Source organism: Hyaena hyaena, unplaced genomic scaffold (assembly GCF_003009895.1).
Source record: "Hyaena hyaena isolate Hyena2069 unplaced genomic scaffold, ASM300989v1 scaffold_614, whole genome shotgun sequence".
Taxonomy (NCBI): Eukaryota; Metazoa; Chordata; class Mammalia; order Carnivora; family Hyaenidae; genus Hyaena; species Hyaena hyaena.
The window spans coordinates 830,808-850,630 of record NW_024081244.1 but is presented as its reverse complement, the minus strand read 5'-3'; the positions used below and the strand labels follow the sequence as shown (position 1 = coordinate 850,630).

Sequence of the window (19,823 nt, the reverse complement as noted above, 5' to 3'; positions counted from 1 at the left end):
CTTGTCCTAATAACATGTCATGGAGGAGGCTCCATGTTATTACAACTGCCAGTGGTCAAGTCTTTCCATCTGAGGTCCCAAACATCATGGCAGAGAGGCAAGCCAGCTCCGTTCCGCTCTACCTAAATTCCTGATCCAAAGTTTGTGGACATAACAACATGGTGCATCGTGGTTGTTTTTAGCAATTACACTTTGGGATATTTTGTAACTTAAACTGTAATGATTTCAGTTTATTTTCATGTAATTTATAAGCTGATCAGTGTCTTTAAAAACGTTTGACCATAACCTATGTCAAGAGACACGTGTTACATCATTATACTCACACTCGCCTACCCGCATCGTGTGTGTCCTAACTGAAAACAAAACAAAAGTAAAAGGCATGCCTTTTCTATAAAATTTTCTCTGCTACTTTCTCTTCTTCACTCCCCACCCCACCCTTCCCTTCCTCTCCCTTCCCTTTCAGTCCCTTCCCTTCTTTCTCCTCTCTCCTCTAATTTCAACAAAGCTGATCACAAGCAACCAAACTGCTTTTATAAATAAAAAACTGCTATTATAAATAATAGGCCTCAATCAGACTGAAGGAAATCTGTGTTAGAGGCTGCAGTTTAAGAGGTAATCTTTTTTTTTTTTTAAATTTTTTTTTTAATGTTTTTATTTATTTCTAGGAGGGAGAGAGAGACAGCTTGAGCAGGGGAGGGTCAGAGAGAGAGGGAGTCACAGACTGAAACAGGCTCCAGGCTCTGAGCTGGCAGTCAGCACAGAGCCCGACGCGGGGCTCGAACCCACGAACCGCGAGATCATGACCTAAGCGAAAGTCGGACGCTTAACCGACTAAGCCACCCAGGCGCCCCTAAGAGGTAATCTTAAACTCATTTTTATACCTATAGAATATGCGTATATATATCTCTATCTACCTTACATATTTACACTTGCATATATAGGTACATACATGTATTTTAAGTTCTAAACTCAGTCAAGTTGTTCTACATTGGCCCAAGGCTAACTAAATCAGTAAAATAAAAACAGAAAATATGGAAAGAGAAAATCTAAGAAATCTAAACTTAATTTGGATGTTAAGCGTTATTGAGACTCCAAGAATCCATCTTGTTTCAAGATGAAAGCTTGAGAGAGATTAGTGACTTGTCCTCTGGGTTACGAGCAAGGAAATCCTATGGAATCTGGATGCAGGAAGGTCTTTGCAAAAGGCATAGGTGGAAAATGATTTGGATCTGGGGGTGAGATGGAGGACTGGGGTGTCTTTACTTGGACTAGAAGAGCTTAAGAATATAAAACATATGTGTCTACATATATACTCTTTTTTTGTTTGTTTGTTTTTTATTTCTAGGAGAGAGAGAGAGAGACAGCGTGAGCAGGGTAGGGTCAGAGAGAGGGGGAGTCACAGACTGAAACAGGCTTCAGGCTCTGAGCTGGCAGTCAGCACAGAGCCCGACTTGGGGCTCGAACCCACGAACCGCGAGATCATGACCTAAGCGAAAGTCGGACCCTTAACCGACTAAGCCACCCAGGCGCCCCTACATATATACTCTTAAGAGTCAAAACACAGATCCCTCAATCCCTGCAAAAATCCCAACAAATACTCTTTTCTATCTGGAAAGAGAGCCCCTCGATAAATATGATTTCAGAAATATTAACTATTTCTTTATTAACCTTAATATTGAACTCATAATCATTGTCTTAATCAGTATCTTCAGCATCCATCTATTCAAAGATGTCGCCGGTATCTTTAGAAGAGATGGTTTAATGAACAAGGAAAGATTGCATCTGGCCTTGCATATCTCCACTGTGCTCTTCATCTTCCCTCTTTATCCATCATAATTCCAGTTATTATTTCCTCAGGATCCCTTTACTTTTTCCTCCTCACTCCCCCTGAATTATATACCTTTGCTGGTTTGTAAATGTAAGATCTATATATTTACACAGATTGTTAATTAATACATGGTCGCAGTTTGACATAATGGTTAAACAGATAGACTCTTTGATAGTCATCTACTGCTGCATAACAAATTATCCCCAACCTTTAGTGGCTTAAAATAATAATAAGGACTTATTATCTCACACAGTTTCCATGGGTTGGGAATTTGGGGGTGACTTTACTGGGTAGTTTTTTTTTTTACCTTAAAACACTTTTTTTAATGTTTTATTTATTTCTGAGAGAGAGAGAGACAACACAAGCAGGGGAGGGTCAGAGAGAAAGGGAGACACAGAATCTGAAACAGGCTCCAGGCTCTGAGCTGGCTGTCAGCACAGAGCCCGATGCAGGACTTGAACCCACGAAACCATGAGATCATGACCTGAACCGGATTCGGATGCTTAGCCAACCAAGTCACCCAGGCGCCCCACTTTTTTTTAACGTTTATTATTTTTTTTTATTTTGACAGGGAGAGCAGGGGAGCAGCAGAGAGAGAGAGAGAGAATCCCAAACAGGCTCTGTACTGTCAGTTCAGAGCTGAACGCAAGGCTTGAACTCATGAACCATGACATCATGACCTGAGCCTAAGTCAAGAGTTGGATACTCAACTGACTGAGCCACCCAGGCATCTCTTAACTGGGTAGTTTTGACTTGATGAGACTGGAATCAAGATATTAGCTGGAAGTGGAATCATCTGAAGACTTGACTGGGGCTGGAAGACCCAATTCCCAGATGTCTCGCTTGGCTGCCAAATCAGTGCTGGCTACTGGCAGAAGGCCTCAGTTTCTTGGCCTGTCCGTAGGTCTTCTCCGGGACTCCCTACATTGCACCTGACTTCCCCAAAAATGAGTGATCCAAGAAAGCAAAACTGAAGCCACAATCCTTTATGACCTAACTCCAGAAGTCACAATATTATATTAGTTACAGTTTATGCAGTTTTGAGAGGGAATCATCCAAATATGTGTGTGCATATTTAGAGGTAAGGTTGCCAGGGCCATCATGGAATCTGGCTACCACAGTTCTGAAGACAGATAACTCCATTTCAAATTCAAATCCTATCACTTACCAGGCTTATGATTTTAAGAAATTTACTAAGCTCTATTTCTCAATTTTCTCATGTTCAAAATTTGGATGAGAATAGTATGGTAGATTGTATTATTACTCCCAAATTTTTACTGTACATTTGGGAGGATTACACATCCCTGTCCATAAATATGGATTTACAAGATGCCTCCCCACATGAAGAGTACACTTCTTGACAACAACATCAGTCATTGACACAGGGGTTGCTTTGGTTGGTAAGATAATTGGAAGTGACATGTGCCCACTTTCCAGAAAAATTATTAACAGCAATATGATCCCTTTATGTCACATTCTGCCTGGGTTCCTCCATGAAGAAAACATGATAGATCCACTAAGAAATACAATGTGAGTCGGAAATAACCTTTGCTATTGCTATCAACTAAGATTTGGGGGGTGTTTATTGTATAACTTGGCAAAAATCTTATTGATTCGACTATTACCTACTTTGTAGGAGTGTTGTGAAGGCCAGATGAGGTCACCTGTTTGAAGTGCCTTCACAGTCTACGGCCACAGGCGCTCCCAATGCGCCTGACCATGTCTGAAGTGATGTCACAAAGTTTGACACATAGTAAGTGACCATATATGTTACTTTTTAAAACAATTCTTTTATGTTTTATTTTTTATATTTGAGAGAGAGAGAGTGTAAATGGGAGAGGAGTAGAGAGAGAGGGAGACACAGAATCTGAAGCAGGCTCTAGCTTTCAGCACAGAGCCTGACATGGGGCTCAAATGCATGAATGGTGAGATCATGACCTGAGCCAACTGAGCTCAACTGACTGAGCCACCCAGATGCCCTTATATATGTTACTTTTTAATCCTAAATTCACATGATCTCAGTTTATAAGCCATACTATTAATTAATTTATAATGAGATACACTTGATATTACATAAAGTATCAGATGTGTGCTTAATTTCCGGTCAGGAGACCAAGATACATATTAGAGGATATATTTTGAGCATAGGGTTCTACCAAGGGGTATTTTCATCATACATGGGTCCCCAAATCAAGCAGCCTCTCTGGCCGGAAGACATTTACACAAGTGTCCTACTGTGTTCTCATCTGTGGAAAAGATACATTGAACAAGTCACCATTCTTGAACTCCTCTTTTTCTAGCTGACTACCAAACTTCCTTTTCTCACAGTTGCTCTTACATGAACTCTCTGGACTTACAGTGACCATAATGTCCCAGTATAATTTCTATCAGTTACAGTAAAATAGAGTCAGTTACAGTGTAGAATGTTGTAATGTATTTATAAGGTTTACCATAGGCTAGACTACATGCCAGGCACTGTTCTAAGCACTTTACAAATACACACTCATTTCATCCCTGTAATAACTGAATGTACTAGGATTATTATCGCCATTTTCCAGAAGACAAAACTGCACCCAAAGATGGTAAGTAAATTGCCTTGGGTCTTAAGCTACAAGAGCTTATCTGTACTGCCTCTCTTCCTGGTAAAATTACTCCAGTGACTAACTCGGTCACATTTTGTAAGTTATTTTTATCCCCATTATAGTGAAATATTATTTTTATATTTTTAACTTTATTCCTAAGCAGTTTTTTTTGATTTGGGGGTGGGGCAAAAAGCAGGGGTTGGAATAGGAGACAGAAAGCAGTTTGTAGGACAACATAGTTTATGAAGCTTAGCGTAGTCCCTGTTAGCTTCCCCTTGGTGCCCACGAGTGCCATCCCCTTCTATGACGTGGAAAACTCAAGCTTTGGGGTTTTGTCTGTTGTCTCCCCCTACCCCCAACCCAACACACACTTTGGTTTCATATAAAGTGCTCCCACTCACTTCCCCATTAGAAAGTGGCTCCTAGACTTTCCCTGTGGATGAATTCTGGAGCCCCCGGTATTCAGGGATTTAAAAGATCACAGATGTCACAAAGCCTCCTGCTTTATGAAATACAAAGCATGAGCCCAGGGTGGTGACACTACATCCTGATGCAGAAGCGGCCACCCTCTGGACTTCCAGCAGCGGGAGGACCAGGGCAGATACTTAGGACTAGAACAGTGTAAACACTGCTCTGTACATTAGTGGTTCAAGGAAGAGCCGTGTTCGTCGGCTGTGTTTGGTCTCACTGGTTCCCGGTGTGTTAGCACTGGCCGGTTAAACCAAAGAAGCCACGCTAGGGATTTCATATAGAAGGAATTGAATTGAGAGAATTATATAAATCAATGATGGAAGAGTTGAGAAGCCAAAAGAGGGGTGAGGAGTAACCAAAAGAGAAGCAGCAGCAGGAAGTTGTCACATCTCCAAGGGCCACTGGGACAAAGGGAAGAAGCGGTGTTAACTGTCATCTGGGAGCTGGGGCTGGGACCCCCAGTGTAGCTGGACAGCACAGGCTGGGGAGGCAGGAGCTCAGACCACCAAGAGAAGGGCCATCTGATGGGACTGAGCCGAAGGGCGCCAACGAGGCGGGGAGACGCGAGGAAGTGAAGAGGGAAGGGAAGAAGCGTCCTGGTCCCACCAACATGGCCCACCAGTGTCTCCCATCGGTCAGAACTACTGGAAACCAGAGAGCAAGGGAGCCTGGGAAATGCAGTTTCCAAGGACATTCAGAAACGTAAGTACTTTGGCAATTTTTGATGCCTGAGTATATGACCCAACTTGTACCCAAACAGGCCCGTGTGTGTGAAAACTCAGAGATACTCTTCCATCTTTAAAGATACTGGATCAAGAGGTCAGTTTCACCTTGTTTTAAACAGGCTGTGATGGGGGCGCCTGGGTGGCTTAGTTGGTTAAGCGTCCGACTTTCGCTTAGGTCATGATCTCGCGGTTCGTGGGTTCGAGCCCCGCGTCGGGCTCTGTGCTGACTGCCAGCTCAGAGCCTGGAGCCTGTTTCAGTCTGTGACTCCCTCTCTCTCTGACCCTCCCCTGCTCACGCTGTCTCTCTCTCTCTCTCCTAGAAATAAAAAAAAAAAAAAAATCAATAAACAGGCTGTGATGTATTCCATGTGGTAGGCATCCTCTGAGATGACCCTTGCCTCTGAGGGTTCTCACTCTCGGGTCATCCTTTTCCCCTGAGTGTGTGGTACTCTTGGTGACTCATTACTAGAATGTATCAGAAGCGATGGGGTGTCCCTTTTAGGATTAGGCTACCAAAGGTTGTGGCCCCTGTCTTGGGCCCTCACTTGTGCTCTTTAGAAGGCCCACAAGATAAGAAGCAAAAAACACGGACTTGAGTCCCCGAGCCTAACAGTCCTCGAAGGCCTGCATCCTGCCAACAGCCGCTCGCATGGGTTTGCGAGTGGATTGATCCCACGTGGGGCCTTCGCTACCCACCAGGCCACACTGCAGCCCTCACTGTAGTCCCACCACATCCTCAAAGCAGCCTGCAGGAGAGCCAGAGGGCCCGGCATCGTTGAGTTCTGGTCCTGAAGTGGCCAAGTCTGGGGATAATTTGTGACGTGGCAGTCGATAAGGGACACACCCAGAGATGAACCCAGCTCAGAGACAAGGGGAAATGAAAGAAGGAGAAGGTAGTGTTTTCAGGGTCTACTAAGTGTCAAGTGTACTATCCCCACTTAGTCTTGACATCCACCCTCCGAGGTGGGTGATAGGATGGTTCCATTTTCCAGACAAAGAAACTGAGGATAAAGAGGGCAAACAGTTTGCTCCAGGTCACATAGCGTTGCAAAGTAGGGCCTGGCGTATGGCTCAACCTGTGTCTTCACTTCCCTTATCCCACAGGGTCCCAGACATCCCGGCAACCAGCCTTCACTGCTGCTGTCATCTCCTTTGTGTTGGGTACAAAGAAAAAGAACAAATTGTTTAATATCAGGGATCTTCTTGCCTCCTTAAAGTCGAACGTCTCCCTCAGAAGTTCTCTTTCAGAATGACATAAACCACCAAAAAGTAAAAAAATGAGGAGGGCCTCATTTCTGGCATTCCTTGGTTAAAGACTAAGCTACAGAGGACATTACAAAATTGGAGTAATGGCTAAGTCAAATCAAACGACTCTCCAAAGAGGTAGACAGTTCATAGCTCCAGTAGACCACCGGTGGCACTGCGTGATGGAATGTTATGAGCCGGGCAAGTTCCTTATGTGTCTGTGACTTGGTCTTCTAATCTAAATGGGATCCTAATAACACTAACATACCCATAAACTCCTTATGAAGGTAAAATAAGGTAGCACTCGGCACACAGTGAACATTATAATCTAATTCATGAAACGAAGTAGGAGCTACATCCCTCGCAATCTACCTCTAATTTGGAGAGCAGTGACTTTGGTCAGCAGGGACATTTATCGGATTCTGAGGTCCAGCTTCTGAGCTACCAGTTAGATCCCAGCAGCGAGGTTCCTGATGAGGGAGCCAGAGCACCGCAGCACACCTGCTCTTCTCCCACATAGACACGGGCGCCAAGGCCCTGGCTGACACTGGGTCCCACCCGGGCGTCATTGGAGCAAGGAGGCGGCAGATTTCCGTGTATCTCAACACAGAGCACCTAGTGTGAAAACAAAAAGGTACTTTCATCATTTTTAAAAAATTTTTAAATTTTATTTGTAACATTTAAAAAAGTTTATTTACTTATTTTGAGAGAGACAGAGACAGCGTGAGAGGGAAAGGCAGAGAGAGAGAGAGAGAGAGAGAGAGAGAATCCCAAGCTGGCTCTGAGCTGTCAGCACAGAGCCCGATGTGGGGCTTGACCTTGCAAAACCTGTGAGATCATGACCTGAGCTGAAACCGAGAGTCAGGTGTTTAACCAACTGAGCCACCCAGGTTCCCCCAAAGAGGTACTTTTAAAAAGTGTTCCTTGAAAGATAGTTGATGCTAAGTGGAGAGAGATTGAGGGCAGAGGAGGGACAGTAGAAAGGGGGTCTACAGGAGACAAATGGGAAATTATAGGAACAGCTATTGGTTTATAGCTTTCATGAAGGGAACTGGAGAAGACAGACACAAGGTGACTTCAATAATGATCAAAAAGTTAGGCCCAGCCCCTTAATGGAAACTCTTTTCCACTGACTTCTACCTCTAGAGGTCATGTGACTCGGACCAGGCCTTCCTGTTTGGGGCTGCAGTGGTGGTCTTGACAGTGTCTGCTGGAACTGGGGGTGGGGGGAGGGAAAGGGCGCAAAAGTCTGCCCAGGCACTGCCTGTTCTCAGGCAACGCTCAGGGCTCACTCCTGGGAAGCAGGCCCCTGATGTGCAGATGGGCTGTGCTCCCCAAGGGCGCCCACTCCCTGTGCTGTTCCCTCAGTAAGAAAAAGCCCGAAAGCGACTCGAATGGGGAGAAGAAACATTTTCCTTGTGGGTGTCCGCTGGGAACGGCAGCCTCCCAGCACTTGGGAACATTGGCTGGTCTTCCCACGGGGAAAGAAGCAGCCATTGTTCTCAGCTGATCACCAGGCAACGCTGAGGACGTCCCTGGGGTCACTGGTTACATGGCCCTGCTGCGGCCCCAGCACTGCCTTGCTCAGGGCATTCGAAGCCCGGGTGCTGACAGCCATTGCTCCAGTGTCACTACCTGCCAGCCCATGGCCTCTCTCCCCCTCTGGAAGTAGGGGAGTGATCAGGGGGCAGCGGGCATGGGGGAAGTGAGGCTCGAGGCCTGCGAGGATCTGTCTGAAGATGTGCTAGGTTTCCTCCTACAGTTTGGAAAGTAGACGTGAAAACATAGCAGATGGGAAACAATGTGAAAATATACATGGCAAGTACTGAGGATAGGAGTGTGGGATTTGTTTATCTTTGAAAAAAATTTTTTCATGTTTATTTTATTATTTTTGAGAAAGAGAGAGAGAGCCTGAGCAGGGGAAAGGCAGAGAGAAAGAGACACAGAATCCGAAGCAGCTCCAGGCTCTGTGCTTGAACTTGTGAACCGCGTGGTCATGACCTGAGCCGAAGTTGCACGATTAGTTTACTACTAGTAATTAGTAACTACTAATTAGTTTACTACTCCTCATTAGCAACTCCTGCCACTGTGGCCACTTAAGGCTACCAGAGATACACTCAACGCAGAGTAGAAAGAAAGGAAGGAAAGATTCAAAATGGGATGGAGATTGTCCAGGGAGGTGAGAGACAGTGAAGACCTCAAGGGCAGAAATGGAACTCAAGGTGTCTGATCTCTTTAGTAACCAGGCACAAGACCAACCGATTCAGCACCGTAGTCTCTTCACTCACAACCTGCAGGGACTGAGCCAAAGGAAAGAGGAGTTTCCTTCTGTGCTCTATCCTCACTTAGGGGAGCATCTACCTAGGACCCTTCTTTTTATTTTTATTTATTTATTTTTTTAAATGTTTCATTGATTTCTAGGAAAGAGAGAGAGAGAGAGAGACAGCGTGAACAGGGGAGGGTCAGGGAGAGAGGGAGTCACAGACTGAAACAGGCTCCAGAATCTGAGCTGGCAGTCAGCACAGAGCCTGACGCGGGGCTCGAACCCACAAACCGCAAGATCATGACCTAAGCGAAAGTCGGACGCTTAACCGACTAAGCCACCCAGGCGCCCCTAAGGACCTTTCTTTTTAATAGCCTTCTGCATTTTTCTTTTCTGTGTCAAGGTTGCTCAGATACTCGGTCGGGGTGAATTCTCCACATTCAGGGAGCGAGTCATGCCCAGGGTGCTGTGGGCAGTGTATGCGGCGTCCGTGTCTTGAGACCCTCTGCTCTGGGAAAGGTGGCTCAGCCGAGTTCGAGAGGCCCACCCGTTCTGCTGGGGCTGCTGCTGCTGTACCTGGAAGGGACTTGGGGGGTAGGGGGGTGGCATCCGCTGCCATTTCAGCAGTGAATGTCTGCTAGGCCCTCTCTTCTAGAAGCTTCCTCCTGCCTTGGAACTTAGTTGCCGCCAGAGGCAGGCAGTATTCCAGCTTCGCATAACGCCAGTTCCTTCTGTCTCCATAGGCGAAGCCAGCAAACCAGAGGGGAATCCTGACAGCCTCTCCTACTTTTGCTTTTCCATATTTGGAAATAGGCAGATGGATCGATGGATGGTAGATAAGATGGATTGGGATCGATATCTATCCACATCATTTTGCACATGTTTACATGAAGTGTCACCCGGAACACTGTGCTTTCTCATGTTTCATCTCATTTGATTGGTTCTCAAACCCCTGGGTGGTACTGCCCCGTTTTATAGATGGTGAGTCTGACCTTCAGGGATGGAAGGTGACTCACCCCCAGTCAGACACTCAGTAAGTGGCAGAGCAGAGCTAGCACAGAAACCCAAGCAGTTTAGCTCCAGATTCCCATGCCTTTCCAGAAGGTCTCACCGCGTGTCTGCTGTGCAAATATACGTATTAGCCTGTGTGCACATGCGCAAGCCACTTTGTGCAGGCTTGTTATATAGAGGTCTCCTTCCCACATCCCAGCCTTCTGAATTCATCAGCTGTTTCTGGACTGACTGGTGAAAGGCAGGAAACGCCAGGCACCACGCTCACAGCAGGCAGCACAGCGATGAATCCGAGGGATCCCCAGCCCCCAACACACAGACCATACAGCCTAGCAGAGACATTCTTAAAACTTGGCCTTAAAAACAAACAAACAGGGGCGCCTGGGTGGCTTAGTCGGTTAAGCGTCCGACTTTCACTTAGGTCATGATCTCGCGGTTCGTGGGTTCGAGCCCCGCGTCGGGCTCTGTGCTGACTGCCAGCTCAGAGCCTGGAGCCTGTTTCAGTCTGTGACTCCCTCTCTCTCTGACCCTCCCCTGCTCATACTGTCTCTCTCTCTCCTAGAAATAAATAAAACATAAAAAAAAAATTAAAAACAAACAAACAAACAAACAGACAGGCAGACAGACAAAGCCTGCCCTTGGTTGAAAGAAAAAGAACAATAGGGAGAAGGGCACGAAGAAATTGGGAGAGTGTGTTTTCTGACTCTGGTGGGCAGGAAATGGCCATTTCACCTGGTAGGTGTCTTAAGCAGGTAATTAAGAATCTGCCTTCCAGTCTCCCTGTACCACCTTATCCCGTGGCAGCAGGCTGGGCTTTGGGGAGTCTGTTCCTATTTCAATATATCATCTCTAACTCTCACAAGAGAAATGGTGTTGAAAGGTACATAATCTTATCTGTGTTGTTCTTTTGAGCTTCAAACAATTCACACACCGTCTTCTTTCGTTCTGATAGTCACATAAGGGAAGTATTACCTCCATTGTACAGATGAAGAGACTGAGGTTCAACATTGCCAACTTGGCCAGGGCCATAGAGTTTCTAAGGCAAAGAATCTGAGTCCCACCCAAGAGTGACTGGTTTCTGTTCACTTCCCACAACCCCGGCAGACCAGGGGGACGGCAAATTTGGTGCACTGTGAATCGGCGTTTATCATCGTGTTCTATATGCCCACCAATGGCAGACAGGTTACATCAACACAGTGCAATCCCACAGGATAGTGTACAGAAAGCTCCCTGTTTTCACATCTGGAAAGTTCTCCAAGATACACTGTTATAGAAAAGAACATGATGAGGTGCCTGGGTGGCTCAGTTGGTTAAGCATCCAATGAGTTCAAGCCTTGCCTTATGTTCTGTGCTGACAGCAAGAAGCCTGGGACCCTCTTCGAGTTCTCTCTCTCTCTCTCTCTGCCAACCTCCTGCTCACACTCTGTCTCTCTCTCTCAAAAATAAATAAAATTCAAAAAAAAAGAAAAGAGCAAGGGTAAAATAGTGTATATAGTTGGCAATCTTTTAGCAATGAAGGCAGGAGAGGGGAGGCTTGACTCTCTGTGCGAGTTAATGGTGGGTAGGTATGCAAGAATATTAAATAATTATCTAGTAGAGTTTTCCAGTGGAGGGGTGGATTCTCAATATACACCTGTTAGTTTGATTTATTTGAACCCTCTGAATGGATTACTTAATCAAAACATTAGACATATTTCGTACTCAAGAGAGCTTCACTTCGATAATATTTCCTCCCCGTTTACCCTCCTCCTCAAGGCGTATGTGTACACACGAAGAAACGAACCCGGAGTAAGTTTTCAGTAGGAAAAAATTTGCAGGTGCGGAATCAATCAGTGATGTCTGAACATTGGCACCATCCATCCCTTTCTTTCTGAGAACGAATGAGTTTCACAGACACTCTGGACCCAGATATTTCTGTAGTGAGAAGCTTTTGAAACCCAAGGCGAGATTAGAAACCAAAGTAAATGCAGTTAGGAACTTCTTTCTCAGCCTTTCTCAACACATGCAGGAAGACTTACAGACCCATTTCTGGCGTCAGCCATCTCAGTTCCTCACACAGAAAGTCCCCATGGTCAAGAGGACCCAGGCTCCCAGGGAAGATGCTCGCATGTTTTTAAATGTTTACTTATTTTGAGAGACGGGGGTGGGGAGGGGCAGAGTGAGAGGGGGACACAGAATCTGAAGCAGGCTCCAGGCTCTGAACTGTCAGCACAGAGCCTGACGCGGGGCTCGAACCCATGGACAGAGACATCATGACCTGAGCCGAAGTCGGATGCTTAACTCACTGAGCCCCCCAGGCAGCCTGGAAGATGCCCTCAGTTTGCTCTGCAGGTGATGTTGCCAGATTTGGCAAATAAGAACACAAGATGCTTAGTGAAATTTGAATTTCAGATAAATAACAATTTTTGTTTTACTGCAATACGTTTTGTGCACTATTTTGGAGCATATTTAGTCTTAAAGAATTAATTGTTGCTTATTTGACGTTCACATGTAACTGAGCACCTTATTTTTTATCTGGTAACCGTCATAGTCAGGTGCCACCTGGAGGAAATTGAGCAAGCGCCCTTGAACACGTTAGAAGGACAAGGATGACCTGGCCCAGGGCTACCAGTGGAACTTTCTGGGATGACGGAGGTGTTCTATATCTTTCTCTATCTGAGACAGGAGCCACCAGCAACTTGAAATGTAGTTACTGCAACTGACGCCTGAGTCTTCAATGTAATTTAATTTAATTATTAATTTAATTTAATCATTTAACTTAATTACGCTATTTTGTTTACATTTAAAATGTCACATGTGGCTAGTGGCTACTGTATCGGACAGAGCAGCTTTAGAACCCGTCATGCATCGCCCTCCAAACTGAGGAGCTGGGATTTAAGCCTGGGCGGAGGCTAACATGGTACATGCCCCAGGGATAAACCCTCGAGTCCCTGCGGCTTAGTGATTATTCCATTTCTGTGCATATCTAAGGTTTGTTGTCAGCACATTGATCCTGAGTATTTCGTGAAACTCTCATATGGGGAGACGTGAAGTACCAGAGCGTAGACACGGATGGGATAGGATCCTTTCACCAACAGCCTGGAGATGAGTGTGTTAACTGGATAATCCGAGTGTTAGCATGTAAGAGCCAGGAGCCGCCCTTCTGTGCAAAGCAGACATTGTGAGTGGATGAAAAAGTACTGATTTTGTCACACACACCACTTGCGTGACTCTTCTCTTTCCACGAGTCCAAGCAAATGCTTAGTAACCACAGAGCCAGTAGCACATCAAAAAGGCTTCTTTTATGCATGATATCAGCTAGCAGAGAACAGGCCCTTGAAAGAATGAAGGGCTTCCTGAGGGTTATCACGAAGACAGTGAGCCTGGAGAGGTTAGTGCAGAAAGCTGAAAAGGTGGCGCGTGGAAGGCAAGCGGGGCGCACTTCCCAGTTTCGCTGCCTGCCTGCTGACTGCGGACGGCGAGCGGGCGAGCCATGAGTGGTGGTCAGTGGACAGACATCTCTCCACAGAATGCAGACGGCTACGTGCTGGGCTCCAATATCCACTCCCCGTTCATTCAGCAGAGGCGAGTGGCCACCACACCCCAGGCCCTCCGCGGATGCTGGGAAGTCACAGGGAGCACACAGACAGGTCCCCATTTCATGGCCCAGAGGGTGTAATGGGAAAACACAAACTGCAAGGGATCCAATAAATACAATCTTGGACTGTATTTTAAAGAATCTAAACAGGATGGTTGCTAGAGAGTGATCTGATGTGGGCAATGAGCAGAGAGACGCTACTTTGTAATTTTACTTTTTCTACTCAAAGTTACCAACTTAGTATATGCTCATTTTACCACTTTACACTCAGATGTTTATAAAGGTTAAAAATCTCTCCTCATATAACCATCGTGGGGTTTGTCTCAAGAAGGTAGAAGTCCTCTTTTCCCCAGTGCTTACTCCCCCCTGTCCCCGTTTGGTTTCCTTCCTTATTTTTTTTTAATTTTTATTTTAAAAAAAATTTTTAACATTTATTTACTTTTGAGACAGAGAGAGAGCACAAGCGGGGGAGGGGCAGAGAGAGAGGGAGACACAGAATCTGAAACAGGCTCCAGGCTCTGAGCCGTCAGCACAGAGCCAGACACGGGGCTCGAACCCACAAACCGTGAGATCATGACCTGAGCCGAAGCTGGACGCCTAACCGACTGAGCCACCCAGGTGCCCCGGTTTCCTTCTTTATCTAGAAGTAATTTGTTGTACAAAAGGTCAAGTGTCTATAGACAGTGGCAATTCTTCCTTGTCCTCAGCAGTCCTGTGTATTATTAGTTTCAGTGGTTGTCTCTCCACAGAGAAGAAAAGAAATCCCATTGTTACTGGTCTGTACAAAGCTTAACCACTAGCAATGTTATTATTTTTTTTTTTTTACCCCTGATATGTATTGGCCACTTGAATTTATTAAAAATTTTATTTTTATGTTTTTGAGAGAAAGACAGACACAATTGTGGGAGGGCCAGAGAGAGAGGGAGACACAGAATACGAAGCAGACTCCAGGCTCTGAGCTGTCAGCACGGCTTAATCGACTGAGCCACCCAGGCGTCCCTGGACACTTGAATTTAATAAAAGATACAAAATATCCAGTTTAGTCTTTTTTTTTTTTTTTCCTCCTGTTATATTGTCTTAAATCGCTCTGGCCTGTGTAGTTCACATCCTGTCCTCCATGGCTTTGCATTCCCTGCCTTGCCTGATAACAACTGCCCCTTGAAACACACACACGTACAAAAACTGAGGTTAAAGTGTTTCCTAAAATTTCATCCAATATTTGTATTTTGTATTCAGGTCTTTGATCTGTCTAGGTCGGTCTGTCAGAATTGGCCTGAAGAAGAGGCGAATCCTGAAGGGTGAGAGCGAGCTCTCCAGAAGACAGCCAGGGAGCAGGTAGTTCAGAGAAAAAGAGCAACAGTGAAAATGTCCTGAAGCAGCAAAAAGCTTGGTGGGTGGAGAGGGACCCGTGCGGCCGGAAGGGAGAGATGAAGTTAAGTCCGAGAGGAGGACAGAGGCTACATACAGGCTGTGGTAAGGAGGGTAGAGAATAAATGAAGACCTGTGTTGGGGTATAGGTGACATGACTCACAGTAAGTCTGGGTTTGTGGAGATGAAGGGAAGGGGGGAAGGTTGCCCCTAAAATTTTGGCTTGAGCAAATCGATGGAGGGTAGTGTCACTTCTTGAGTGGGAAGGACAGGAGGAAGTAACAGGCTTCGGGAACACATTGTCAACTCCTGTGTCTTAGATGGATTCAGACTGAAAAGAGCTGCGCATGAAGAAGTTGAGGAGAAACGTGTATAGACACGTTTGCACATTAGGGTAGGAGCCGGGGCGTGACATGTAGAATGGGAAGTTTGTTGCACACAGATAGCCTTGGGATCTGCAGAGTTGACAGAATCATTAAGGAGACAGAGGAAAGATCAGGAACAAGTACCAAGCTTCAAGGGTCTAAAATTTAGAGCGCATGATAGTCTGACCATATTGGGATCAATCTTTAAAGAAGGGACAATTTGTTGTGGTGCAAAGGCAAGTCCTGTATTCAGTTCTGGCTATCAGCACATTTGGGAAAGAGTGGATGTGCTCACGTGCCACTGCCTGGTGTCCCCGAGAGTGGGGATGTGGTAAAGGTTTAAGCTCCACCTGGCAGACAGGCAAACAGACAAGGGTCTGAGGCTTAGCGCACTCACTTCTTTCAGAAAGAGCCTCAACTCTAGTGACGCGCATTAGTCCTAAGCCCTAGGATGGCCCCCACCCCACCTCTGCCCAGGTTGCCACACAGGCAAACCACTGCAGCCTAATCGAGTCCAATGAAGTGCTGATATTTTTTACTATGACTACACTAATTCCTGCCTGTGACTTTGCTTTATTTTGCAGTCTGCATGTCTTATTCTCGATTTCGGTACACATGGGGAATCCTCAGTTAAATTCCTAATACCTTCTCATAAAACACATGCATCATATTTAACAAGAATATTTACATTAGTAATTATAACTCAGGATCAACAGATGACAAAGTCTGAGATGATAAAGTAATTGACCTTAACATACACTTTTTTCTGATTATAAAATACATCATACTGATAAAAAAGAGTTCTAATGACACATAGAAAACTAGTACCTGACTGTATAATGGGCAGAATAAAGGGAAGCCGCATAGGTGGTTTCAAGACGTAAAAAGAGGGTTTCTAGTTGGTGCTATTGTATCATACTGGTCTGCATTGTCGGGGACACTCTAATAATCATTCTATCTTAGCCTCACATCTCAGTAAATCCCTGAGATCAACTTTTTGTCCCCGGGGTCCAGGTGCTGCCAGTAATTGGAAGACCTGGGTGTATCATTTTCATCAACTCGCCCCCGTTGCGATGATGTTCCCCGGGACCCTTGAGGCCTGGCGGATGGAGACGTGCTCCATGGCTGGGAACCAGTTGAAGCTACTGAGAATTTATTGCTCACTGGAGAATTTTCCAAAGAAGTAGCTAGGGCTTTTGGATACAAACAGAGCCGTTTCAGAGTAGCAGGATGAGAGGTACGGTGGTGATGGGGAGCCAGGACACCCCTCTGAACAGTGCTCTGCTTGGGGAGCAGCCTCTTGGCTGCACCTCTCAGGTAAGAGCTGGTCAGTGGGCACCTTCTGTTTCTCTGAAGCTCCCCAAATAAGATGCCAATGCAAAGTAGATTTTCAGAAGGGATTTCTACTGCAAAGAGAAGATGTTATTAGCAACCTGTTAGTCTCGTATCTAATTAACATCTCCTCTGGTGCTACACCGAGCCTCTGGAACAAAATGCTTCCTCATGGCCCAGCCGCTGACTCAGCTCAACGTTTACACACTGTCCAGTCTTCATTTGTTTATCTCATGCAAGGGTCTATGCTGACTATGAATTTAACAAGATGGGGTCTTTGACTTTAAGGAGGTCTTGCTTAAGATGAAACAAAGAAAATTCATACAGTGGATCATGAACCAAATGATACAGGGTTTTGTTACTAAGCCCAGAGGGGAGAATTCAAAATCAGATCTTCACGAATTCCTTCTTCATTCACAAGAGATTAGTTTATCGGGTCCTGTAACTCTTTACCAACGCATCTCCTGATTTTCCCCTTGTTTCAAAAGTGTATGGGCTTCTCTCCCTGGGTCTGCAATGGTAACACAGTGCCAAGATTGACCTCCTTCCCTTTATGTGGATGCCGTGGAGAACACCTCTCCTCTTTCCTTTGAATTCTTCACAGTTGAGGATGCAGTTGGTAACAGTCTGATATATGGGCAAAGTCAAGCCAGTATGTATTGAATTTTTGCTGGTTTCATCTCTTAGAGAGCAGTGCTTACAGAGCAGCCAGTGCTTAAAGTACTGGTTCCCTGACCTAGGGACTTTGAAAAGGTAAGTCTATGCTCTGGTCCTGTTCTCTGGGCTTTCAAGTCAGGATAGTGATAGCACTTACCTCTAGACTGTTGGCTTAAATGAATTTTCTGGAAGCAGGTAGAACTATGCCTGATACTGTAAAGTGCTTAGTGTTGGCCATTACCCTTGAGTGCCTGTGCTCTAGTTTCTGAGCCGACACTGCTGAGCCGACTCATTTCATCACTATGTGAGCAAAGGTGAACACGAAGAAATGGAGGCAGGGGGGAGGTTGAGCACCAAGTCCAAGGTCACACACCACCTACTATGTGTTGGAGCTGGGTTCAAATCAACAGGGAAAGTTCATGAAGAGGCTTGCTAGGCTCATATTGAGCAATTCAGCCCTAAAGATCCAAGTTCTCTAGCCTACAAGAAAATCTGGGTGGAAAGAACCTGATCCTCTAGTGGACCTCAGTCTGAAACGCTGCGAGCCGTACCTCCTCCATGTGCAGTCGCAGCCACCTACCCATTAGAATCTCTAAAAACTCTGAAAATTCTAACGTGTTAGAATCACGGTGCTTACTTCTTGTTCTGCCCCTTTGCCTTCACCGAACTCCCAGACACCCTTAGCCCCTTTTTCTGAAGGTGAGCGCCAGGCCCGTGGAGGGGTGATAGGGAGGCAGGGCTGGGGGATGTGGGGAGAGGCAGGTTGGGATGGAGGAGGACCAAGGCTGGGAGAAGGTGGAGGCGGCTTCGAAGCCACTATACAAGCGTCAACTTTTAGAAAGTGGGAGGCTTGTCCTTGGGAGCCAGCTTCTGTTTAGATGATCTCCATCCTCCCGCCCCCCGCACACATTCAGATTTGAATCCTCCAAATGCTGCCACGCAAAATGCCTCCGTGGGAGCTCCAAGAGTGTGTGCGAAAGAGGCTGTTTCTTCTTGGGTGGCGTGAGTCTCCAAGCTCAGAGGCATGGGCAACCCATGGCTCACTCCGCCTTCTTGCCCACCAATTCTCCAGAGCAGGACCGAGTCACTCCGAAGAATCAACTTGGTGAGACCCAAGCCTAAAGAATAAGAGCGCAGGAAGTTTTGCACCGTCCCAGATCGCATCTTTTGGTGTTGGGAGCAGCTAATTGTAGATCCTTAGTAGCAACTGCTTTGGAGAGGCCTCTGGCCCTAATCTACCTTTTTCCGGCTGCTTTAGCATTTGAGCCTCTGGAAATATAGTATTAGTTCGTTTGCTGAAGGCCAAGCACTGATCTAGGTTATGAACTTCAAATGCTTTAATTGGCACACAAGTCTAATGAAAATACCAACTCTTTTGCCAGTTTATGGATGACAAGACCGAATACCAGGAGTTAGAAACTGGCCACAGGCCAACTAATTTGTAAACAGGGAGAAGCTTCAATTCTAATCTGGATTCAGTCAGTATTGTGAACTACCATGTAGTAGGTCCGGAAAACCCACTTCTGAGGCCTTCCTGTAAGTTTGATTAATGCTCTGAAAACCAACGAGAAAAGAAGCTAACTCTTTTACGGAGTTGTTAGGAAGGGCCAGGGAGTTACCGCGTTACTCGGTAAAGTTTACCTTCACGAATATGCGAACAACTTCGCGAAAGTTACGCGCTACTCGACTGATGTGCATAGATCGTGAAGTCAGCAAGCATATTAAATCGTCAGGATATTCAATTTGTCATTACCCAGAAAGTCGGAGGGACTTTAAAACTTGACCTTTTTTTCCCCAAAGGCTGAAGAATCTATCCTGGTTTGGGATAAAGCGAACGAACTTACCTTTACTTTTCACCTTAACCTAGAGTGATATTAGCTCTTCTATTGAAGTGGTGGGGGGCTCTGAAAAGAGCCTTTGGGTAGGAGAGCGCTTTCGGAAGCTCAGAGGACTGCCAGATCACTTGCCCTTGGCCTTGTGGTGGCTCTCGGTCTTCTTGGGCAGCAGCACGGCCTGGATGTTGGGCAGGACGCCGCCCTGCGCGATGGTGACGCGGCCCAGCAGCTTGTTGAGCTCCTCGTCGTTGCGGATGGCCAGCTGCAGGTGGCGCGGGATGATGCGCGTCTTCTTGTTGTCGCGCGCCGCGTTGCCCGCCAGCTCCAGGATCTCGGCCGTCAGGTACTCGAGCACGGCCGCCAGGTACACGGGCGCGCCGGCCCCGACCCGCTCGGCGTAGTTGCCCTTGCGCAGCAGGCGGTGCACGCGGCCCACCGGGAACTGCAGCCCGGCCCGCGACGAGCGCGTCTTGGCCTTGGCGCGCGCCTTGCCGCCCTGCTTCCCGCGTCCCGACATCACGAAACTGGGTTCTCTAAGCGTAACTAGTGAAACGGGTACGAGAC

At 46.3% G+C, this 19,823-nt stretch overlaps 1 protein-coding gene across 1 annotated transcript; it reads right to left on the bottom strand.

The window, feature by feature from the left end:
* Positions 1-19,320: 19,320 nt before the first annotated feature.
* Positions 19,321-19,776, bottom strand: LOC120248801 (histone H2A type 1-E). Its single transcript, XM_039257283.1, has one exon. It carries the CDS (start codon positions 19,774-19,776, stop codon positions 19,384-19,386), a length of 393 nt encoding a protein of 130 aa, XP_039113214.1. The 3' UTR covers positions 19,321-19,383.
* Positions 19,777-19,823: the final 47 nt, after the last annotated feature.